The sequence below is a fragment of the Rhinolophus sinicus genome, linkage group LG04 (genome assembly GCF_036562045.2).
Source record: "Rhinolophus sinicus isolate RSC01 linkage group LG04, ASM3656204v1, whole genome shotgun sequence".
In the NCBI taxonomy this organism is placed as follows: domain Eukaryota; kingdom Metazoa; phylum Chordata; class Mammalia; order Chiroptera; family Rhinolophidae; genus Rhinolophus; species Rhinolophus sinicus.
Window position 1 is genome coordinate 186429935 of NC_133754.1, and position 24304 is coordinate 186454238.

Genomic DNA, 24304 nt, shown 5'->3' on the forward strand with positions numbered 1-24304 from the left:
AGGACACTGTGCTCAGTGAACCGAGCCAGTCCCAGGACAAACCCTGCAGGACCCACTCACAGGGGGTCCCCAGAGGAGTCAGATTGAGAGACAGGAAGTAGATGTTGGGGGGGGATGGAGCTGGGTGGGGTGGGAGTGAGTGTTCAATGAGGACAGAGTGTCAGTTTGGGAAGATGAGAAAATCCTGGAAATGATGGAGGTGGTGGCCGCACGACAACGGAAATGCACCTAATGTCACTGAACTGTACACTTAAAAATGGTTAGTTTGGTAAATTTTGTTATGCAATAAACATAATAAACTCATAAATGATAAATAATGAATAAAATTTTAAAAATATTTTAAATACTGAAAAGAAATTCTGAAAGACTATGCACTGAGCTCTTAATAGTGGTTATTTTTTGAGGATGGGATTCTGGGGACGTTCACTTTCCGTGTCACACGTTTCGGGCACGTTCTCATTTTAATGGTAATACCATCCAGGCAGCCCTGAGGAGCCCCGTCCAAGTGGGGGCGCTGCCCCAAGCCCCCACCCCACCTGTGAGGGTGGTTCTCTCTCCCCCTGCGAGGTGAGGGAACAAGGCACAGAGAGGGCAAGGAATGTGCCCTGGTCTTTCCGCCTCTGTCACTCTCACAGGGGAAGAGCCATGAGCTGCTGGTGACAATGATCTAAATGTCAGGGGACAGCGCTCCCTTGCCGTGTCCCCAGCACTATCAGATGCAGACACAGCTGCTCTGTGTCATCTGTGCCCCAAGTGGGACCTCAGATGGCGTTTGGCACCGAGGTCAGGAGGGAGCCGCGCTGGCTGGCCAGGCGCTGCCTTGGAGCATCTGTGGGGCCTGCTCTCCAAAGCCACCCTGCCCCAAAGCGGGCATGGGGGTGGGTGGGCTCGGGGCTGCTCCCACCTTGGGGCTCAAGTCACCTTCTCTTGGCTGCAGCTTAAGGAGTGGGGACAAGTCACAGGATCTTGGGCTGGGTGGCACCAGCCTGGTCCACGACACTCGGCAGCTGCTGGCAGCAGTTGTTGGTATCACTTGCAGTATGGCAGCCCCGAGCTTTAGGGGGTGGGGCGGTGTGGCCCCTGAGCTGCAGCAGGGGTCTGGGGGCTGCTCATCAGAGGAGCAGCTCAGCCAGTCGACCGCGGCTTGCGGTCCGCGTGCTCCGAGGCCGTCGTGTGGGCAGCAGGCCAGGCTTCCTCTCCTACTCCTCCCCTGCAGGCTCACCCCACACTCCCCCTCCAGGTTTACCACCCACTGTGTATGTGGCCTTGTCTGTTGCTGAGAGTCTGGAGGTCCTCACCTGGGAAATGGTGGTGGTTGTGGCCTCTGAGAGGACTATGAGTGGGGGGGCTACGCGGCCAGATGCTGGAGAGCACCCCGTGACGTGTGCATCGTCACGTCAGAGCTGGGTGGGCGGGACCTGCGCAGAGGGGTCATGCTGGACTCAGGGCCAGGACCACCCCAGAGCGACAGCTGTCATCTGACTGGACTGGCCGGCTCTGGGCCAACAGTGGGTGGACTGATTTCTGGGTGACATGCATGCTGTCCTGTGAGCCGACTGGGCTTCTCGTCTCGTCTGAGTTTGGGCCCCAAGAAGCGGTGGCTCAGGCTGCCGGAGGGCAGGTCGGAGGCGAGAGGGACAGCCTCGTGTGCTGGAAGCAGTAGCCAGAGCGGACCACACGGGGCCCAGGCCCCCCTGCTGATGTCCCAGCTGAGTCTATGGAGGACAGAACCAGTCACTGAGCGCTGACCCTGATGTGCACGGCTCCCATTCTACAGATGGGGAAAGTGAGGTACGGAGCTCCAGGCCTCTCTGGGGTGGTGTGTAGTCTGGGGCTACTGCCTGATGACCGGCCATTTTTCTGGCAAAGCTAAAGACACAAAAATCGAGCAATGGCACCCCAAACCCAGGAAAGAGGATGTTTCCTCGTCCTTACAGAGGCAACAGAGCAGGACTGAGAGGACGCTTCTTTGTAAGATTCCTTGGACCCGAGCCCTGGGTGTGTGGGTGTGTATACATGTGTTCTGAGGATGTGCCTGGGGGGAGGCCTTTGGAATTCCGTCCGCCCTCCATCCCCCTTCACTGACCCCATCCTACAGAAGGGACTGAGGCCATGCCCAGGGCCCTGAGGTCAGTGACAGTGGGGGCCTCACAGCCAGGCTGCTCTGCATCATGCCGGGTGGCCTGGCCACCCGAGGAGCTGACTGGGTGCTCCAACATCCACCTTGGGCCCTGAATCTGCTGAGGTGTGTTCTCACAAGTTGTCACTCCCGGGCCCACGATGCCAGCCTCTCCTGGGCTCAGCATCCTCTCGTCCTTGGCAATCAGCTCTGAGGCCAGTGTGGGCCCTGGCCCTACAGCCAGTCAGGGAGCCAGTGGGGGAGGAGCTGAGATGCCCAGGGTGCCCTGGGCTCCTGTGTGCCCCGGCCTCGTGCAGTGGCCACCCCATCGGTGCCCTGGGCCTTGGGTGTGTCTTTCTAATCTCAGGACCACCTGCACTGGTGAGCAGACACTGGAGGGAGTGGGTGCAGCCTCATCCTTGGGAGAACCTGCTCTGGGTGAGGAGAATACCAGGGAGGGTGTGTTTCTTAAACCTTTATGTCACAACCAACCATGCTCAGGACATGGGTGGATGTGAGGGAACTTCCCTGAGCTCCCCAGGAAGACATGTCACCCGGAGGTGGGTCTCCATCTCTCAATAGCCCCCAGTCAGTCCCTCACAGCCCATTTTCCTGCGTCCATCAGGTGAATGCTGGATTTTTCCTGCCACAAGGAGTACCCTAGATAGAGAGGGCACTGCTGCAGTTGCCCTGTGGTCACTGGGGAGCTCTCTGGCTTAGGTCACTGACCAGGCTTCAGCACCCCCCACCTGCTCCAGTCCAGGGGGTGGGGAGTCAGTGGAGCTGGCCTCACGTGGCGAAAGCAGTGGGGGATTACAGTGTGCAAAGGATGACAGCTCCAGAGAGATGCGGAAAAGCAAAGGGCTTATTAAAACGCTGAAATTGGTTCCAAATGAGGTCAGCCGTCGAAGTGCCTTGGAGGAGAGCCAGGCACTGAGCCGTGAACAGTGTTTATTTCCTGACGGGGTGGTGATGACGCATCCGGGTACCACCCCCACCCTGCCTTTGGAGTGCAACTTGCACCAGAGCAGAGCTGGGGGGAGGGGGCCAGAGCACCCCCACCCCGAGGGCACACAAGGAGGGCTGGCTGGCTCAGCACTTGTAGTGTCCAGAGGGCGCCTGGGACAGGCAGGTGTCTCACTGGATGTGACCAGAGCAGGATAGCTGAGCGCTGCTTCCGTACCCCAGGTCAGATTGCTTGTTTTTAAAATCCATTAATGCACATTGTGCCAAGGCCATCGATTGGACTAAGACTCTCCCACCCGGCCGAGGGGGAGACTCCGTGGCTTTTCTTCCTGGTTGCAGTTTTCACCCGAGCGTCCCTTCCTCCTGACTCCAGTGGAATTTCCCTGACCTTGACCACCTCCGAGAGCAGCATCCACTGCACCCCAGCTAAGAGCCCCCTTGACCTCAGGCACGTGCTTGACCTCTCTGAGGCTCCACCTCCTGGCGCCTGAGGAAAGTCACAGACCCGGGAACCCAAGGCCAACGGGGGAGAAATGAAACAGCAGGTGAAGGGCTGGATGTGGCCATACTTCCCATCTCCTGTTAATTACTAGTATTCCGGAATGATTTCTGAAGTCAGCGGAGTCAGTTTTGTGAGATGCGAGTGGAAAGCAGCGTTCCAGCCCAGTTCTGACCTGCAGAGTGTCTTTTGAATCCTGTTAAAAATAAACGTGGATTACGTAGCACTCTGCTGGCTCCTGAGAGCCGCACAGGCCCCCTCCTCGGTGCTCTGAGCGACTGCTGACCCCGTACCCAGAGGGGAGTGGAGGCCAGGGGCGGGCTCAGCTGCCAGAGGTCAGCTGCATCAGGGCTCCGGACCCCCACCCTGGCCCGTGCTCCCAGGCCTCACTGCCTCTTTCGCTCCCCAGAACTACTGGGCTGAGGGAGCCAGGGGACAAACTATTGTCATCTAACTGCTCTGGTTCCACATGGGGCGAGGATCTGGGTGCAAAAGTGTCCTCGAATGGCCAGATGGGACCTAGCAGGATTCGAACCGAGTGCTGACACCCCCAGAAGGTACATAATGAAGGGGGATCTCACTAGATGCCTGTCTTGTAGCCAGAGCCACCGAGGAAGGCTTTGCACCTGCTGGCTTTTGTCGCCATGTGCACCAGCAGCTCGGGTACACACCCAGGGAGAGGCTCTGTCTCGGCCCTTCTCCTGGCTGCTCCTTGGTCCTGGGGCAGGGACGGGGTTGCATGTCCAGGGTGCAGCTTGACCTCAAATGCCAGATGCCTGCTTGTAGCACAGATGAGGAGGTTCTGGAAAGAATCTGGAGAATGAGGGCGGCTCCCTTTCGGGTGAGGCCTTGGAAGCCTGGCCTCCGCTTTCCCAAGGCCTGGACCAGTCTGATCCGGTGGCTTTGCTTAGAAGCCTTTGGGGTGGATCCTGCAGCCCGCCCCCCTGGGCTCCCCCAACCATCAGAACACTGTCCTTCCACGTCCTACCTAAGCCCCTTTCATCCTCCCGGGCTGCAATTTCTCACTAGTGCCAGCCCCACAGGAACTGCTTCTGTGGCCCATGATCTTTCCACATCTTCCCCAGGCCCAGGATGGCGCCCCGTGGGGCCACACCCCCTCTCATTCGTTCATTCCTTCATTCACTCATTCCACCACACTTTGTCTCCCTCCAGTTCTGTGTCACTGTGCTGGGAATGGGGCCCAGCGATGGACGGGGCGGACAGCCCCTGGCCCGGGGAAAGCAGCCATTTTGGTGTCAGTTCCATGACAGCGAGTGACATACCCTATAACCCAGTGGTTTATGCGTTTAGCTCTCACTTGCTTGGCCCTGTGTGTCTGGGTAAACACGTGTCATGCAGGGTCCAGCTCCCGCTCCCCACACAAGAACACAAGATATCGTGAGGCCAAAAAGGAACACCCACACAGCCATAGATAGGGGAGTCATACCACTATAGTCTCACTGGCATCTGGGTTGGAGACACAGGAAGCAGGAGCAACACGATCCGCAACCTGCCATCTGCTTCTCTGCCAACCAACTCACCAACATAGCCCTGGCAGTTATATCAATGGCTAATGGCTCACTGGTAACAGCTGATGGCCAACTAGTCACAGCTGATGGCCATCTACTACCCGAGCCAGCACCTTTCCACGTGAGGCCGAGAGCCTGGAAACTGCTCTCTGGGGCTCTGTCCCCACAGCATGACCCTCCCTATGCAGTCGAGGGGGAGGGTCCCCAGGGCCTTTTGTTTCATCTTTCTTTCTGCCTGGTTTGGCTTTGCAGGACTGCCTGACCTCTGGGAGGCAGAGAGCACCACCCACCAGGGCCCAGGGAGGGCTGGAACTTTCTCCAAATTTCATATGCATGCAAAGACACCGTCATTCCTTCCTAAGGAACAGAGTTCAGCGCAAAACCAGAGTCCAGTGCAGCCTACTCAAGGCCCATCTTTTGGACTATTCGAGGACTTAAAGTTGGGCACCAGCTGGTGACATGGGCACCAGTGGGTTCTTGGTTTCTCCAAAGAGAGAAGGAACAGGAAGAAGAAGGAGGAAATGAGGGAGGGAGGGGGCCGAGTTCAGAGCAGGCAGCAATCATGGAAAACTTCCTGGAAGTGGCAGCACGTGTTGAGTCCACTGCACAGAGAAAGATGGGCGTGAGCTTAGGTGTGGTGAGACTGACACTCGAGGCTCTCAGCACTGTGAGACTGTGGGAAGGCCCTGTGGTGTGTGGAGAAATGGTGTGATGGGCTGGCTGGCCTGGGAGGGTTCAAATTCAGGCTGGGTCCATTCTTGGCTAGAGGAGGTCATGGTTTGGGAGCTTTGGAGACAGGGAAGCAGGCCTGTCACGTGCACCCCTTTCCTCACGTCTGTCGCCCACCAGCAAGGCGCCGTACACTGTACCCCTCAGCAAGGCATCGCCGAGTCTACTCCCCAGAAATGCGCCCTGCAGTGTTCACCCCCAGCTCTGTGTACCCACTGTGCTATCTGCCCCCGCCCTCCAGCAGTGTACCCACTCCTTCTGGAGCAGCCGTGGCACCAGCTGGAGCCTGTGGGGAAATAGAGAAGAGACAAAAGTGGGAACAGCAGGCTGTGGAGAGTGTCTAAACACAGGGCCTATTTAGGGGATTGTCTTGTATTTTTAGTTTGAAATTGGCCCACCCGCCAGCATTGTAGAAATGGCTCCCTGGGCCGGGCCCAGAGCCGTGCGCTTTCATTGCTCACTCGTCACCTTGGAGATAACCAAGGTCTCAGTCTGCCCATCCACGGATGGGACAGCATGAGGCTCATCTCGTCAGCTGCAGGGGGACAGGTCAGGAGAGCCTGCATGGTGGTCAGCCCAGTGCCTGGCCGGAGGGCGTCTGAAAGGCCTTCTGGCTGCAGGAAGGAGCCACTTCCCGGACAGCTCTTCAGAGACCGTTCAGAGGGGACAAACTCGGCCAGTCTGCTTCAATTCCCACTGATACTGTCCATGCGGCATTAGTGCCAATTAGGAGAGCAAGGGAGGCAAAGCATTTGGCCTGAGGCTCAAGCTGGTGGGAGGGTCACTGGGACAATTCGATTCCCCACCAGACAAATGTGATTACCGGTGCAGCCTGGGCCCACCCTCTCGGAGGGCCAGGGATATAAATGGCCAGGTGGGGCGGCCACGCTCACCCAGCCATGCAGATCCCCCGGCCCAGCGTGCGCGAGGCTGCCTCCATGTATGGCACAGCCGTGGCCGTCTTCCTGGTCATCCTGGTGGCCGCACTACAGGGTTCCGTCCCCGCCGAGAGCCCCTTCCCCTACCACATCCCCCTGGACCCTGAGGGGACCCTGGAGCTCTCATGGAATGTCAGCTACGTGCAGGAGATAGTTCACTTCCAGCTCCTGGTGCGGGAGTTCAAGGCCGGGGTCCTGTTTGGGATGTCGGACCGCGGTGAGTTGGAGAATGCTGACCTGGTCGTGCTCTGGACCAATGGGGACAGCGCCTACTTTGGGGTAAGTCTTTCCTCCGGCCTCAGCTTGCCCCCCCAGCCCCCCAGCTGCCCTTCCTCTCACACCCACCATCCTGAGGAAACTCTTCTCTCGTTACTCTGTTCAGGTTTACTCTGATCTTAGACAAGCCTATGTCCCAAGCCTGGGTGTCTTGGAGATGCCAATTCGAGGACAAAATGGGAAACAGATGTCTTCCCTGGTCCTTGACTACACACCGCAAGCAACAGGGGTGCCCAAGGAGCATAAACATAGGAAGGGCACACACGCCACATACACACACACTACTCCATGGATGTGCCCCCCCCCCTGAGTGCAGAGCCCACAGTCTCCACTCGCTCAAATGACGTCCAGGGCACCCACACCCTCCCACGCAGGCCTAGTGGTTGCGTGTGACTAAGTACAGCAGCCAGCGTGCACACCAGGCCAGGACGCAGCTCTGGCAGGACAAGTGCTTGCACACGCGGATGAACTGAGCAGGTGCAGACACCCCCCGGCCCCCAGGGGTGGAACAAACCCACAGGGCTGACCTCTTGACTCCTTGCCTTCCAATTTTATCCTGTTCTTGCCATAAAGGATGGAGAAAGGGGGATTTTCCTTTCAAACTAGAGGGACTCTGGGGCCACGACAAGCTGAAGGGGGGTCCCAGGATGGGGGCCCCACACCTGCCCTGAGCCACCCCAGCCCCACGCCTTCCTCCCCAGATGGGCCTGGCATCAGGATCTCTCTGGGCATGAACCCCAACTCTCCATAAAAAGACACAGAAAGATTAAACACTTTTTAAAGTTAGATGGCACCTTCTTCACCTGGGACGTGGGGAACCCACTGGAACACGGAGTCAGGAGAGGTGAGGCTGACTTGGCAGCCAGCTCCCAACGCCCAGCTTCCATGCCCTCATCAGCAGAGTGAGGGGAGTGATCTCTCGCCACTTCTTCGGGGTTTTGTGAGTTGACACAAGAGCTGACACTGGCTGATATTTCCGGAACCCAACTGTGCCCCACCCGATCCCCTGCGAACTCTGCAGGCGGGTGCTTTGCCCATGTCACAGGAGAGGCAGGAGGCTGGGTGAGCTGCAGCATCTGCATGGGGTCACCCAGGTAGGACAGGCGGGAGCTGGCTGGTTGGGGCGCAGATCTGGCCCCCAGGCTGCCCTGCCTCCCACACAAGGACGCTCAGTGGCTCAGGGGGTCACGGCCAAGACAGCCCCGGGCAGCCCCCGTTCGGAGACGTCTGTTCGGAGCAGCAGGGCCCCTGTCAGAGTACCGCTCCTCCTGGGGCTGCTTTTCCCGGCTGCCAAGAGAGCCGAGGCGACTTCACCCTCCTGCACACTGCAAGATTCATTTGCTCAACAAATTCCTATGCCAACAAATGTCAGACTTGTTTTTCCTCCTTCAACAATATGTTCAACAAATACATTCTAGCATTCCAGCTCGAGTATCACAACGGACTTTCTGCCTCCCTTTAAAATTAGTCCTGCAAACCAGCAGTGGCCCCAGCAGGAGCCTTTCTGTGCTGCGTTTCTCTAGGGAAAATTTTGCAAAATCTTGTGCAGGTTTCTTTTTTTCTCAAGGAAATGTAGAAGATAGGCTTTAGCCTTGGAAGCAGGGTTACAAAAAAGTCTTAAGGCCAAGGACCCGTGGGGTTCCTGAGTCAGAACAGAAGCCTGCCCGCTGGGGAAGCCTCGCCCCACGCCAGCCTCCGCCCCAGGCCTTCTTTCCCGACACTGGCCTGAACCCTTCTTGTGCAAGGGAAGCAGCTGGGGGTAAACAAGGGCAGGGGTCAGCCAGACCTGCCAGCTGCCAACATCCTGGGAAAATGCAGCAGGTCTGTTTCCTCCCTGGGCCTCAGTTTACCCTCTGCAAGCAAGACTAGGACCAGGGTGAAGGAAGCAAGACACCTAGGGCGCCATGTTTAAGGTGGCACTCACTCTCAGGGCTGCACGAGTGCACAGTGGGCCCCTGACAGTGAGCGCCACCTTAAACACTGTGCCTGGTTTCTCTGTGGGCTCCCCCAGACCAGCCCCATCTCTCTGTCTCTTCTCTGTCTTGTCTCTAAGTCTCCCCCCTCCGAGGCTCCATGCGCCACCATGATCCCTCCCTCCGCAGACCAAGGGGAGCAGTGTTTGTCTAAGGCCCCTCCACCCCTCCGTTCCCAATCATGGCACCTTCTCAGCAATACAGATTCCCGGGTCCCACCCAGAGGTCTGGGAATCTTCAAGGCTAACCAGTCCTGGGGGCCCTGGCTGGCGTTTGAGAGCCCTACTTCATGGTCCCAGAGGAAGTGAGAGCAGTTCTGCTGTCTCCAGGCAGACACGGAAAGTGGGAGTGAGTGCCCACCCTCTGGCCCCCGGCCCTGGACCCACAGGCTCAGTGTGTCCTGTCTTACAGAGCTGCATGGAGGGCGGACAACTTGTGCTCTGCCCTCCGTCTGGGCGTCTGGTGCTCTGGGCCTGTGCTCGTCTCTGCAGGACGCCTGGAGCGACGCGAGTGGGCAGATCCACCTGGACTCGCAGCAGGATTACCAGCTGCTGCGGGCACAGCGGACCCCGGAAGGCCTGTGCCTGCTCTTCAAAAGGCCCTTTAGCACCTGCGACCCCCGGGACTACCTGATCGAGGTGGGTGGTAGCCGCGTCCCCGGGCTACCAGGGGCCAGTTGTGCACAGAGGGAAAGCCCAGGAGGGACCGGATGCAGCTGGGGGAGGGCAAGGCAGTGTGGAGACCAGCTCTGCTCTCAGCCTGTGATCTCCCAGGAACTGCTCTTAGTTGACACATAGCTGACACGTTTCTAGACGAGGGTCCTGCCCCAAAGCCTCTCAGCCTGGGAGCAGAGTGAGCTTGTTCCCTACTGTGTGTCTCCTCTTGGTCATCATCTGCAGGTGGAATTCTGAAAAGAGCCCAGGAGACCGAGTTTCCCACCCTGGCCCTGCTGCTAACTTGCTGTGCGGCCCAGGGCAGGTCCCATTCTCCTCTGGGCCTCCGTTTCCCTGTCTGTAAATTGTGGAGGGGAACTAAATGATCTCTAAGGCCTGACCAGCTCTGCCTAGGCATTCACAGCCACAGTGGAGCCACAAAAACCCAGGCTTCTCACACTACTGCAAGACCCCCACTTAGGGAGAAACAACCCACCTTGCCCTTGGGGACAAAATCCTTTTAACCTTATGGTACAGCAGTGAGGTGCCAATGGAGGAAACTGAGGCCAGACAGGGGAAGGGTGTGCCCAGAGGCTCCTGGCAAGGTGGGGCTGAGCTGGCATCAGAAGAGGTGTCTGAGTCCTCGCCCTCCTGCCTCACCTTCCCCGAGGATGAGGCAAGGGCAGGCAAGGACGGTCTCCGAGAACTTTGCCCGGGGTCCGCCAGTGCCCATGTGCACTCAGCTCAGCCTCCAGGCCGGGTGTGGGGGAGGCGCCTGCCTGGAGCTCTGATGCCCTGTGCAGAGGGCAGCTTGGGGGCTCCCAGGTTTACGTGGCCATGAATTCGGAGAGCAATTAGCCACCACCACAAACACAAACACATACACACATCCACCAGCGCTCGGAAAACCCACATGTGGACACAGGGTTACCTGCATGGCAGCACCTTGAGAAAGCCAATCCAGCCCCCTTCCTCCCTGAGTGTCTAGAACTTTCTATGCCCACACTGTCCAATACCAATGGGGCTGGCGGTGGTCGTATTGGTCAGTGCAGCTCTGCATGTTCAGTGTCAGGCATGTCACCAGCAGACAAGAGTGGGCAGGGACCTGGCATCCCCTGGGTTACGGAACCCAACTCGGTGGTGCGAGCGGGCGAGCACCGGGCCCTGTGTTGGCTGCAGGATGGCACCGTCCACCTGGTGTATGGAATCCTGGAGCAGCCATTCCCGTCACTGGAGGCCATCAACACTTCGGTCCTGCAGACAGGGCTGCAAAGGGTGCAGCTGCTGAAGCCCAACATCTCCACCCCCACCCTGCCCTCGGACATGCTCACCATGGAGATCCGCGCCCCTGACGTCCTGGTCCCCGGCCAGGAGACCACCTACTGGTGCTACATCAGCGAACTTCCGGATGGCTTCGCCAGGCACCACATCGTCATGGTATGTAGTGGGTCCGGGGCCCAGGTCCTGTACCAGCTCTGCCTTCCACCTGGGGCCTCCGTGACACGTCTGGGTCCTGGAGAGCTGTCCATGGTCCTGGTTGAGCGAGGTGCCCTGCTATGACCTGAACCCTAGGCGCCCCTGAACTTCCTGCAGCCACAAGTCCCCTCTGGTCCCTGTTGCTCTGCTCACACCCCATCTCCCAGGGCTTCTGTACCCCGGCTTCCCAGCCTGGACCAAGCACAACTGATGTCTTGATTTCTGAGTCTTCCCTGGGCCTGGAATGGCTTTCATTGAACAGCAGCTCCACTCAGAACTCAATTGCTCTAAACACCGACCTGGAGATGGGATAGTAATGATAACAGCTGCTGAATGTCCACCACTTGCCTGACCTGGGGAGGGGAGGTCCCCCACTCCATCACCACAGTTGTGCTCAGGCAGCACTAGGTGTTATCATCCCTGTTCTGAGGGATGTGCAGCTGAGTCACACAGCAGGAAATGGCCGGCCTGACTGACGCTGCATCTGGTCCCTGGGCGCAGGCTCAGCCTCGGGGCAGCTCTTGTGTCCTTGTCCAGCCACTGCCATGTTCACACAAGGACAGCTGCCTTCCTCTCCCCACCTGATCAGGAAATGACTTGCTTGGTCCTCATTTCCTTGGCTCTGGAGCTCTTCATGGGCTTCTGGCAGATTCTGCCTGGTTCCATGTTGATGGCTCTACCCTCAGACTCCTGAGCCCCAGAAGCACTCCTGGAAATGGCCTTGCTTAACCCCTCCCCCCATTTTACAGATGGGCAAGCGGAGGCCCGTGCAGGGGAGCTGCTGGGCCAGAGGCTCCCAGTGGGGGTGAGCAGCCGGGTGGGCAGGTGTTCACTGCCCAGGCTCAGTGTGCCCTCCACCCTGCAGTATGAGCCCATCGTCACCAAGGGCAACGAGGCGCTCGTGCACCACATGGAGGTCTTCCAGTGTGCCGCCGAGTTCGAGAGCGTCCCCCGCTTCAGCGGGCCCTGTGACTCCAAGATGAAGCCTGACCGCCTCAACTACTGTCGCCACGTGCTGGCCGCCTGGGCCCTGGGCGCCAAGGTGCGTGCCCTGTGCTCCCGTGTCACCTCCCGGGCCTCCTTCAGTGTCTTTGGGGTCCCCCGTTCCTCCACACCTCTGTGTCCCCCACTTCTCTATTTGAAAGGTCCCACAAAGGGGCACTGGGGGTGCTCATGAGACCACCAGAGAGGGCCCACGTCCGAACACCCCCCCAGCTGTCTGTACGTTGCCTGCATTTCACCACTCGAGCCACGAAGGCTTTTCCAGCCTTTGTTACTTTTCTATAAAAATGCGAAAGCCCCACGAGCTGTGTTCTTCACGGTACTGATTTTGTGTCCCCACTGGACTTGGAGGGGTTTGTGCACAGAGTGCTCCTGGGCGGCTGGTGGCGGGGCCTCCCTGAGTGACGTCGTGGGGCTTCCTCAGCTTCCCCATGTCCAGAGGAGGCTGGGCAGGGCTGTCCAGGGTCTCGGGCGGTCGGCTGGCCCAGGGGCACCAGAGCCCCGACTCCCTGACTCCAAGTCCAATAAAAACAGCCACGTGGACTGGTGATGAGTTGCCTGTCAGCAGAATAACGTCATTCTAATTCAGCTGTCCCCCTAAACCCCCCTGCAGCTCAGGCCCCAAGAGTTGCATGGGTTTGCCCCAACTCCTGTCCAGGGACCCCATTGTGACACCCCGGCCTGTCTGCTGGGCTGTGGTACCTGACGCCTGGCATCCCTCCCTCCTGCTCCCTGCAGGCCTTCTACTACCCAGAGGAAGCTGGCCTTGCTTTTGGGGGTCCTGGGTCCTCCAGATTTCTCCGCCTGGAGGTTCATTACCACAACCCGCTGAAGATACAAGGTAGGGAGCTCCGAGAGCTGTTTTCCGGGTCCCTCCTCTGTCCTCCCCTCGGAAACGCTTCAACTCAGCCACGTCGAGTCGGGAGGATAATCGGGGTGTCTGTTCAGCGCTGGACTCCTCCCCAGCATCTAGCCTCCTTGTTATATGACCCACTGCGGCACGCACCCCTCTCGTGTCTCTCGTTCACCATCCATCCATCTCCCATGACTGCAGATGGCCCCTGGGCAGGGCCTTATCGGGCTGGCTCAGCACCCCCACACACCTCCTTCCTCAAACACCAGCTCCATGGACGTGGCACTGTCCCAGGTATCAGCCCCTGGGAAATGCAGGTAGAGGTTTCTGCCCATTTTGCAGATGAGGAAATTAAGGCCCAGAGTGAAGGGACCCCACCAGGGCCATGTAATGAGTAGGGATTCTGGGAGCCAGAGGTCTGGCTCTGGACTGTCTCCACAGTCTCCGTCATGCAGCCTTGCAATGACTCAGGCAAGGCTGGTCTGACTCCAAAGCTTCAAGGAATCACTTAGATGTTGGCTCAGTCTGAGGAAACGCGGCCCACCTCCTCCTCCCCACACTCTATCCTCACTTCGTGGCACCAGCCAGGGCAGGAAGCTAGTGTTCCATGTGCCACTTTCCTCGGAAGTCTAACTTCTGAGTCTGCTCAGACCAGGAGCCACCCCTCATCCCAGACTGGGTGACCTGCCAGCACCCAGGCATGGTGGCTCTGCCCTCTCAGAACAGACTGGGCCAGGACAGGGCAGCTGGTAGCATGGCAGGATGCAGGCCATTTCAGAGCCAGCATGGTCCCTGCCTAGCACCCACCTTCCCATGGCCTGACCGATGGAGGCACAGCTCCCAGGACTGTCCTCAGGGCAAGTTGTCCCCTGGCTCAACTGGGGATGAGCTTTCCTCCGGCTTCTCAAAACACATCACAACAGAGCAAACGTGTGCCTCGAGTGTGAGTGTGCAGATGGGATTCTCTCCCCACGTGTTTTTGTGTCAGGGTCGGCTCCTTTCCCTGACCCTCAGCAGTGACACGAGCAGTTGGAAAGTCTGACGTCACCCTGGACCCAGCGGGGCAGTGCTGGGATTGATTGGTGATGTCTGCCCAGGTGCAGGTTCTCAGGTTTCCTGTTTGAGTTTGTACCCAACTCACCACTCAATGGGCACAATCCTCAGGCCCCATGTGAAGCAGGGTAGCGATCTCGGTCCCCAGTTTACCATGCCAGACCTCAGGTCCAGCAAAGTGACTTGGCCTGCCAATCACCAGACAGAACTGAAAGGCCTGAGTCAACTGTTGGTTCCGGACTGCGTGTCCTGCCTGCAGTGTAGGGGACGGGCAAGCGAGCTGGGCCAGGCAGTGGGGGCTGCTGGGTCACCCTATGCCTGAAGGTGTACAACCAGAGTCAGTCTGTAGGATGGAGATGCCCGTTGATGCTGTATCAGAAACTGAAACTATTTTCCTGTTTCACCAGCATCTCCCACCGTATGTAGGCTTCTTCCCTCTCACTCTCTCTTTAAAAAAAAAAAAAAAAAAAAGACGCTTACTTTCACTTGTGTAACTGAGGAGCAGACATAGCCTGTGAGATAAGATTATCAGCTGCAGGCTGGGTCCCAGCCAGTCCCTCCCTAGCTGCATGACCCTGGGTGGGTGACCGTCCCCTGGCCATGTTTGCTCACCTCCCACAGCTCTATTGAGGCTAGAAAAGCTCATGCACGTAACAGTCCCACCTGGAGGTGGGTACCAGGCTGTGCACAACCCGTGGCTGCCAGGGCTTTCTTCCTGGCGGCATAACTGACACTTCGTGTTGCCGCTGGAATTATCTAGCACGGACAGAGAAAGGCATAAGTCAACTTGGGCCTGAGCCTCATACAGGATTTACTGCTCATTTAAAACCGGAAAGCAAATAGATTTTTCAAAACTCCATATGCGTCAGGGAAGTCTGTCTTTTCCTGCTTATCTGGTTGTATTTATGGACTCTTTGCTAAATATAAGGACACTCCTGTCACTTCACAAATCTGGAGATAGGCTGCTTTTCTATAAATATCAAAATTCCACAATTATTTCATTATTTAATCTCCATCTGAATTTGGACCAATTGCATCTCCCTTTTTATTGTTATCCACTGATGCTGTCAGCCCAGGGATATAGAGGCTGTCAGCTTGGCCATTGCAGGGGAGGGTGGAGTAGGGAGGGAGGGAGGCAGAGGCAAGAGGGGGTGTTCTTGGCTCCACCTCAGAGCAAATGGGCAGGGAGCCACTGGGCTCCCCAACAACACCCTGGGCTCCGATCCCAGTTCAGTCTTTTCCCAGACCTGCGATCTTGCGCAGGGTCTGAGCCTCAGTTTCCTCATCTGTAAATTGGGGACGATGACTCTTTGGTTACCCGGGCTCTCATACCCACCTCCCAGCTCCACTGTACACTCCAAGGAGTTGGGCCACGTCTGTGTCTCCCCCAAGTGATCAGCCCCTTAACCACCCGAAGTACTCAGGGCCTCATCACTGACCCACTCCAGGCAGGGGTAGGACAGGGGAAAGGCGACTGAAGGCCACATGGTTTGTGTGGCTGTGCCCGTGGGTGCCAGCATCCCTGGGCTTCTGACCCTCAGCTTCGTATGACCGCTCGGAGGCTAGAGGGCAGCTTCGTGGACTCTCCAATTAGCAACTGCAAGAAGAGCGGGCAGGTGTGGCTGGGCAGTGATGGGCAGAAGCACTGAATTCTCCTTGGCTTTGAGCTGAGGCCCAGAGATGGAGAGCAACTTGCCTGAGAGCACACAGCACACTGTTGGCCAAGTGGGGCCCAGACTGTGGGTGAGCCAGGAGGCTGAACCCTTAATGCTGTGCTTCTCCTGGGGTCCAGCTCCTGCTCAGGTTTTTCCTGAGATGTCTACTCAGTCAGCACACATGCTGGGGCTGCCTGGGTCCCGCAGGACAGTAGTCACAGGAGTGAAGTGGGAAATCTCAGAAAGGAGGCACCTTAAGCATTCCTGGTTGACTTCAGTGGACGGGTACACTCTCGCTTGCCCATCTTTGACGAGTGGGCCAATGGACACAGTTCCACGGCCTCCTCTTCGCCCAAACCTCACCGACGGGTCATGCTGCAGGCCCATCCCAGTGCAGAGTCCTTTGAACATGGGGGAAGACCGTCAAAGCCCTCGCCAAGCCTCTGAGGTGTGTGCGAGCTTCGCAAATCTACGGCAGACGTCTCACCCCACGTGACTCAGCACGATTTTGGTTACCTGCCTTTATCAAGTCTCCCCAAAGCCCTCAACTTAGTTTCCACAGAAACCACGGCTCTTTCTTGCCACATGGGGATTGCATGGTGTGCGTTCAGTGCGTCTGTGGCAGCCCCGGCAGTGTGTCTGCCTGGAACCAACAGGTGTGGGGACAAGGCAGTGGGCTCTTGGTACACACCGCAGGTGGGAGCAGGGTGGGTGACCGGTGTGGCCTCCTGGCTGAGGGCGGCTGGGGGTCGGTCTGCCGGGGTGGGGGAGAGGGAGGGCTTTTGCTCACCCGCTTACCATCTCCCAGGCCGGCGCGACTCCTCGGGCATCCGTCTGTACTACACGGCCACTCTGCGGCGTTTCAATGCGGGGATCATGGAGCTGGGCCTGGTGTACACGCCCGTGATGGCCGTCCCCCCGCAGGAGGTGGCCTTCGTCCTCACAGGCTACTGCACGGACAAGTGCACCCAGATGGTGAGTGGGGCTGCCTGGACCGCCGTGGTTCCCCTGCTAAGGCCCTACAGGGGGTGGCTAAGGAAGGGCAGCTGAGTGGCTTGGATTCCTCCACCCCTAAATCCCTCTGCCGCTTCACCAGGGCCCCTGTCCTCTCTGTGCACAGAGGAGCCTTCCGCGGGCCAGTGAGCACCTGCACCCCTCCCGCAATGGCCAGGCTCCCACTTGTCCACACCACGTGCCAGCACTTTCAGGGGCTGCATTTTCAAACACGCGCTCGTGCCGTGAGTAAGACAGACATGCACTCACCGCCAAATATGCAGGCAGGGCAGCTCACGATAAATCCCCCTGGCCCAGTACCTTCTCCCCGAGAGAACCACTCAGTGGCTCTTCCGTGTCCTTCCAGACTTCTCTCTTACATGTTTCTGCATGCCCTCACACGTGGCGTGTTCAGAAACAAACTGGTGGACTGTGTCCTGTGACTTGCCTTTTCATGGCTTCTTAGCACCGCGTAGCCTGGTTTCCACTGTGGACTTCACTGGGACAGACCAAGCAAGGCCAGTGAGGTGCCCAGGGCGTAAAATGCCAGGGAGCCCCGGTTCTTGGGACCATGGGATGGCAGGTCGGCGTTGAGACCCGGAGCACACAGTGGGGAGCCCAGCTTTCGGGGGAGTAGAATTGACCCCCAAACCCTGTGCCCTCGGGGTCCGCTTGCCTCACCCAACCCCGGCCTGTGCTAAACTGTTCCCTAGTCAGCGGTGCCCAGGACCCTGTCGACTTGTTCCAGAGGGGAAGAAGTTTGCAGGGAAGACCTGTGCACGTGGGAAAACATTCTTCAGCCCAATTCCTAGACGTGAAGTTACCCGCATAGGGGCTGGAGCTTTAATTTGAATTAATTTGGCAAAATGCTCCCCCCGAAGCCCGTTCCCACGCAGTACGAGAGGGTGCCCAGTTCCCAGACTTTCCCACCCACTATGTTATCAGTATTTTAAATATTTTCTCAGTTACTGGGGAGAGGAACATTGCACTGCCATTCAGCGTGAATCTCTCCGACTGTCTGTAGAGTTGGAAGATGTCTTCATCTGTTGGCCATTTGTTCTTTTCTGTGACTATCTGTTTCTAACCTCGGTCCAGTGTTTCTTGCGGGTTGTTTGCCTTGCTATTGGTTCAAGTTCTTTCTATATTATGTGGCTGATATTTCAGCATCTGGTGTGAATGTTGGCTTCTCAGAAAGGCCTGCAAGGTAAGTGTCACCACCCCGTTCCACAGACAAGGAGACTGAGGCTTGCCAGGTCTCAGTGCCAGCAGTAAGACTGTCCGCCTTCCAAGCGGTGCCACCGCAGCGGACAGTTTCGTGGTGTGGCTTACAGTGGGTCTGCCTTCTCGTGGGCTCCCTGAACTTCCAGGTCCTCTGACCACTAGGCAAGCAGAGTGTCCTCAAGCTGAAGGGTGACAGCTGTCAGACTATGCAGGACACATTTGGTCCTGCAGTACATCAGCTCCTTTGTTCTGAGACAAGAGGTGAGAGATCGTAACCACACCCAGCATCTGATATGTTCTCCCGTGGCCCCAGAGTTCCCATCAGTGACATATTTTGCTGTGTGAAAAACCCCCAGGCCTGAGCCTGGAGCTGGGGAGTGACCTCCTGGGAGCTCGCCACCGGGAGAGAGTGACCCCAGGCCAAGTTAGTGCCCATTGCAGGGACCCGGGTCAGCGTGCCTCTTGCCGGCCTGAGAATGCAAACCTGCCTTCTCTTACCAGAGTCTCCAAATACTTGACGGGAGGAAGATGAAAAGAACTGTTTTCTCTTCTTCCCCTTCCACAGCACGTTTTTTCAGACGTTGCATTTGTGTGGACTAGTCATTGAAGGGACTCCTCTCTGTTAGCAGATCACCGAGGGGCATACATTCTGTGTTCAGTCTGGCGTGCTCTAGATTTTTGTCCCGCTAGACAAGCCAAGGAAAAGTGTAGAGTTTCAGACCACAGCCCCCGGACAGCACATCCTCTCCACCCATCAGCGAATCTCTGGGCCAGCTGTTGGCCTCTGGAACCCAGGGCCCAGTGTGTTAGTACAGGGGCCCAGTTGGCACAAATGTGGCCGTAAGGTTTCCCAGGCAGCAAATCATTGCAAGGGGGCAAAAAGCTATCGCTAATGACAAGGGCAGGGACAGTAGCTGGTGGAGGGCAGGACGGAAAGCATCTAGGTGACGAGGTGACCTGCAGGAAGCACAGCAGTACAGGGGACGGCCTGCGCTGCTGCAGTGTAGACGAAACAGAGCAGAACGCGGGGGTGCACGGTCAGGGAGATAACAGAGTTGTTAAGAAAGCGCTGTGGCGTGTAATCCATTTTAGGAAACGTTCTATCTAAACAGAGTTAACACTAGGTTGGGGAAAACGTCCATCGTCTGGAAAATTCCCTCATGCCCTAACAGCAAAGCGAGGCGTCTGGATGGGAGGGCTGGCCTGCTTCTTCTGTGCTGCCAGCTGCCAGCTCTGGTGGCCAGTGCTACAGCTAGAATGCGAGGTGACTGACGACAGGGGAAGGCCACCCGGCGATCGTGCAGGGGAAGCGAGGTCCTGGTGAGGGGCAGCTGGGGCCTGCAACGCCGGATGGGACGACCCAGCACTGTGTCCACCAGACATGAGCCTGCAGAGCAAGGAGCCAGGCTGTGCTCACCTTGGCAGCCCTGCCCACAGTCGCTCACCTTACGGTCTTTGAATGAACACAGAATAAACTATCAGCCTCCGGGGGCACAAGACAGGCCTGAAAGGAAGCCACCCACACCTGAAGGAGCCTTTGGGCTCCAGGCCTGGTAGCTGCTAGGGAAGAGCTGGGTGATGTCGCTCTTAGGGGGCAGCTCGTTTCCGCTAAGTTTTCTAATGGGATTTAACTGATGGGGAGAAAGACGAGGCCCAGGAATGCAGTTTCTAGGGAAACAGACTCAGGCATTGCTGCCCCGTGGCCCATGGTCGGTGCCAGCAACCAGCGGAGCGCAGGCATCAGGGTTCCCCACATGGTCCAGCCCTGCCTCCCCCTGACCCCACAGGCCCTGCCTCCCTCGGGAATCCACATCTTCGCCTCTCAGCTCCACACACACCTGACGGGGAGGAAGGTGGTCACGGTGCTGGCCCGGGACGGCAGGGAGAGGGAGATTGTGAACAGGGACGACCACTACAGCCCTCACTTCCAGGTAGGGCCCCACCCCACCCCACATGGGCCTGTGTGACCTCTCTCCCAACAGCCATAGCAGCACCCCAGTGCCAGGTTTCCTTCTCCTGGGCCAGGTCTAGTTACCTGACAAGGTGCACAGTGACCCGCCCGTCCCCCTTGAGGGTTTAATCTAACGGAGGGACTCTGGTGGGTGGCTGATTGCGGGATTTGGGGGACCCAAGCAGACCAGTAACCTCTGTCTTAGAAACCATCTTGTTTGAATCCCTTCCTGGCAGAGGCCAAACAGCCAGTCCTAGCTTTGCCCAAGGGGCTGGGACAAACTTACACCCCAGAGGGCTGGGGAGGGAGCTGGAGTTGGGTCAGCAGCTCTCTGAAGCCCCCCCTTCTCCCCACACAGGAGATCCGCATGCTGAAGAAGGTTGTGTCTGTCCACCCGGTGAGTCCCTGGTCAGGGCTGGGGGTGCCGTCCCCAGAGGGCAGAGTCAGAAAGCGATGGCGGTGGGGATGGGTAGGGACCGTGCAAAGGGCTTCTACAACCATGTCCGTTCAGGGCAAGGGCTGGGCTGTCCCACGGTGAGACTCACCAGCACTTCACAGACAGGCCTCAAAGGGGTTGGGACCAGACTGCATTCCAAGTGACGTGCATCGGTGCATCCGCCCGCCTGGTCAGCTGACCACAAAGCCCGAGAGCTTTGGGGGAGAGATGAGGGCATGGCAGTCACCAGTGGGGCTTCCAGTCATGCAGAAGGGGAACCCTAGGCCAGGTGGGGCTTTCCTAAGTTCACTGAGGGCTAAGACATGACCAACCAGTCCGCATGACCATGGTCCGTGTATTAAGGGACCTCAGAAGCTGATGAGTAGTCCCTCCCTGGGGACTCAACTTGTAGTCGTCACAGCTGGGCTCCTCAGGAATGATTGATGGAACAGGCCTAGAGCACCTGTTCCCCAGGTGGGCAGGTGCTGACGGGTGTCTGCTGGTTTGGTTCTGCAGGGAGACGTGCTCATCACTTCCTGCACATACAACACAGGAGACAGGAAGCTGGCCACCGTGGTAAGTCACCCCGGCTTCCCTGTCGCCTGCCGGGGCCCCGGGGCTTCTGGCTCAGGACTGTCCACACTTTCCTGAGGACAAGTCTTAATTCCTCACCTTGTGTGTAGGCTGCTGGAGGGTAGGGGGGCGCCTCCCTCGTTCACTCACTAGACCAGCAGTTCTCACAGCGTGGCTGGAGAGCGCAGAGCTCCGCGTGGCACCATTTGATTGATGAATGAATGAGTGAATGAATGAATGAATGAATGAATGAATGCACTGAACAAATGGAAGTGCTAAAGCTGACGATCGTGTCTGCGTGTGCAGGGCCGGTGCTGAGCGTCCTCTTCTCCATCTCCCAGGGCGGCTTTGGTATCCTAGAGGAGATGTGTGTCAACTACGTGCACTACTATCCCCAGACACAGCTGGAGCTCTGCAAGAGTGCCGTGGACACGGGCTTCCTGCAGAAGTATTTCCACCTCGTGAACAGGTGATGGCTCCGGGGAGTGTGACTACTTGTGCTCTCTGTCCCCCGGCATGGCAGGGGAGCCCTAATAAAGAAACTCCCAGGCTCCGTTAGGCAGCTGGGTGGAAGTGAGGGATGCAGGGCAGGTTCTCAGAGCTGGATGAGCATGCGTGTGGCGACCGTACCTCCACCGTCCCCAGAGGAGCCTGTGGCAGGCATCACTAGTCGATCCCCCGCACGCGTCTCCTGCCAAGTTTAGACTTGGCCTGAGAAGCACCCTCAACCCAGCCCTGGGCGGCCATTCCCAGGTAGCACGAGAGATGAAGCCGCCTGGCCATCTCGGGTGTGGAGGCAGGGCCAAGACACCTGTTAGGAAGCTCAGTGGAGGCAGCGGGCTGAGGGCCCCTCTGGGGACCCCACCCCGTCTGCAGGCAGGTGTCACCTGTGCCCTGCTGGGCTCCTCTTCCATCTGGGCTGTTCCTTGCCCCTGCCAGGTTCAACAGTGAGGAAGTCTGCACCTGCCCTCAGGCCTCCGTGCCGGAGCAGTTTGCCTCTGTCCCCTGGAACTCCTTCAACCGCGACGTCCTCAAGGCCCTGTATGGCTTTGCCCCCATCTCCATGCACTGCAACAAGTCCTCGGCCGTCCGCTTCCAGGTGTGCCTCCCGGTGGGTGTGTCGGGGGCACACACAGTGGGGCTGGTGGGCAACCCTCAGCCACACCCTCAGCCCTTGCTGGGTGCCCAGTGGCAACGCCTGCAGCTGCCCACGCCTCTGTGCCCACATCAGCCCAGCTTCCGCAGACGCCCAGTGTGAGGTGACAGGGCTCCCCTCCGAGGAGCTGGCAGGAAGCACTCACACAAAACGGTCAGAGAAATCAGCTAGTGACAGACAGGCCCAGACAGACAGACTGCCCGCAGAGGGAGAAGCCCATAGCACCCACATGGGCAGGCAGCTACCTTCTCCTGGGCACCTCGATCTTGGTGGTATGAGCAGGGTGCCAGCAACCTCCCCGGAGCCTAAAAATAAAGCGCGGGGGAGGGGCAGGTGAGAAACCAAACAGCCTGAAACTGGGAACTGGTTTGCCTCCTTATCTGAGACACACAGGGATTCAAAGGCAGCTCATTTATCCCCCAGGAGCTGCCTGTGGGAGGCAGGGCGGCTGAGGCAGACAGTGAAGGCTCTGCAAATCCAGGAGGCAGATTTCCTGGGAGCGTTCAGGAGCTGGATTAATTGCTAACTCAAACATTTCCAGCCCCAAGGGAAAGGCTGATCCTGGCTCCTCTGAGAGTAGCGTGGGGTGGGCACCTGACGTGGTTGCAAACATGGCGTTTGACTCAGCCTGTGGGAAGACATGACTAAAACCTCATCCTGTACCGAGACTTTGACTGCTTTGTTTGGGTGAAGACTGAAGTGAGGGTGGGCAGGGAGGTGGACGGGCCAGGGTGACCTCCAGGTAAGGACACCCAAGTAGCCACCGGGGAGCAGGGGCGGGTAAGTTTGATTTGGGACAAGGTGAGTTTGAGGGCAAGAACCCAAGAGGCCATCGGGAAAAGTGGCTGGGGAGGGAGCACCCCGTTTTGCCCCTCCAGCCTCAGTTTACCTCCTGGTCCTTCCTTGCAGGGTGAATGGAGTCTGCAGCCCCTGCCGGAGATCGTCTCCAAGCTGGAAGAGCCCGCCCCTCGGTGCCCAGCCAGCTGGGGTCAGAGCTCCGGTGGGCCCACCATGGTCAGCATTGGTGGGGGCAAAGGTTGAATGGGGACCGTCTCCTTGCTCCCCCTTCCATGCCGTTCCTGTGGGCTCATGCCAGCTCTGTGCACCCAAACTCTCTGAAGACCCCCATGATACAGGTCTGTGTGCCCAGGACAAAAGGGCTGGCCGATGCCCTTTCCTGAGATCATGGCCCATTCCAGCATTCTCCCCTTGCATGGCCAAGAAGATCCTGAGAGAGCTCCCAGTTTACCCACCAGGACTGCGTGGACCAAGACCCCCTCCACAGCCTTTGGACGAAGTGAAAGGATAACCCAGCTCGGTGGTCTAGAGTCCAGTGTCCCAAAAGCCCTGCTTGTCTCGCTAGGAGGGGCCAGTCCTCCAGGGACAAGCCACGCCTGGCTGTGGGCAGACTCACCCCGCCTCCCCAGCCCCAATTGATGGAGAATTGTGCTGCTGTGTGCTGGGTCACACACTAAACATTTCCCTGCAGAGTGGCTCGTTCGTCACTGTGGGTGGCTTCCCTGCCCATGGAGGCAGGACAAGCCATTTAGCTGGTTAGAGACTTGCCTGGGAAATTGCTCTGTTGCAAGGTAAATAGATATTTTCACCCACCTAAAGGGAAACCCTCCCAACAACTCTCGCCACCACCAAAGATGAGAGAGCAAAGATCCAGGAGAGCATTAGGGTGCCAGCTCAGGGGAAGTGGAGTTAGTAGCCCAGGTTCCTCTGTCCTCCATGGAACAAGCAGTTAACAGCCCCAGGCATCGGACCCGCATTAGAAACCCATGCCGCCTTGTAGTGCACGTGTGACTTAGGCAGACCATTTCACCCCCTGCCCCTCAGTTTTCTCCTCTGTAAAATGGGGCCAGTGTGATGCTGGCTAGCGAGACGGTAAAGCCCCCACACAGGGCAGCCCCCAGTGAAAGCTAACAGGGTGGCCTTGCTCCCACGAGAGAAAGCCTTGTCTGAGCATCCTCCCTGAGCTGGAGTGGGAACGTGCCTCAAACTTCCTGGTCAGTCTCCACCTTCCTCCCCTCTGAGCTGCCTCCCATTTAAGGCCAAGTTCGGCTCTCTGGTGGTTTCTGCAGGGAGTAACAGAGGAGGCTGTGTTCAGCCAGTTCAGCAAAAACGCTGCACAGCCTCTAGGGGAGAGAGAGGGTGATGGATGGGCCTTCGCGTTTCCCCCCGCCCCTTTACACCCCAACAGACGTCAGCTAAGTGGCTGCTTCTCCTTCTGCGAACCACTTCATTACA

General features: G+C 58.0%; 1 protein-coding gene and 1 long non-coding RNA gene across 2 annotated transcripts; one reads left to right on the plus strand and one right to left on the minus strand.

Moving 5' to 3' along the window:
- The first annotated feature begins 6335 nt into the window (after positions 1-6335).
- Positions 6336-24074, plus strand: DBH (dopamine beta-hydroxylase). Its single transcript, XM_019728961.2, has 12 exons — positions 6336-7059; positions 9521-9667; positions 10862-11119; positions 12024-12200; positions 12899-13001; positions 16530-16696; positions 19723-19866; positions 20245-20283; positions 20839-20898; positions 21237-21364; positions 21835-21994; positions 22961-24074. The coding sequence occupies exons 1-12, from the start codon at positions 6709-6711 to the stop codon at positions 23090-23092; spliced, it is 1866 nt and encodes a 621-aa protein (XP_019584520.2). The 5' UTR covers positions 6336-6708; the 3' UTR covers positions 23093-24074.
- On the minus strand, positions 15170-21242 carry LOC141571205 (uncharacterized). Its single transcript, XR_012495995.1, has 3 exons — positions 20995-21242; positions 16512-20858; positions 15170-16122 (listed from the first exon to the last, which is right to left on the minus strand). It is a non-coding gene; the product is annotated as an uncharacterized LOC141571205 (long non-coding RNA).
- Positions 24075-24304: the final 230 nt, after the last annotated feature.

Bases quoted from the DNA above. Each gene is read 5' to 3' on its own strand.
- DBH (XM_019728961.2), top strand. From the start codon at position 6,709: ATGGCCAGGTGGGGCGGCCACGCTCACCCAGCCATGCAGATCCCCCGG. The intron at 12,201-12,898 runs GTGCGTGCCCTG...TGCTCCCTGCAG, and splicing joins CCTGGGCCCTGGGCGCCAAG to GCCTTCTACTACCCAGAGGA. The intron at 21,995-22,960 runs GTGTGCCTCCCG...CCTTCCTTGCAG, and splicing joins CCTCGGCCGTCCGCTTCCAG to GGTGAATGGAGTCTGCAGCC.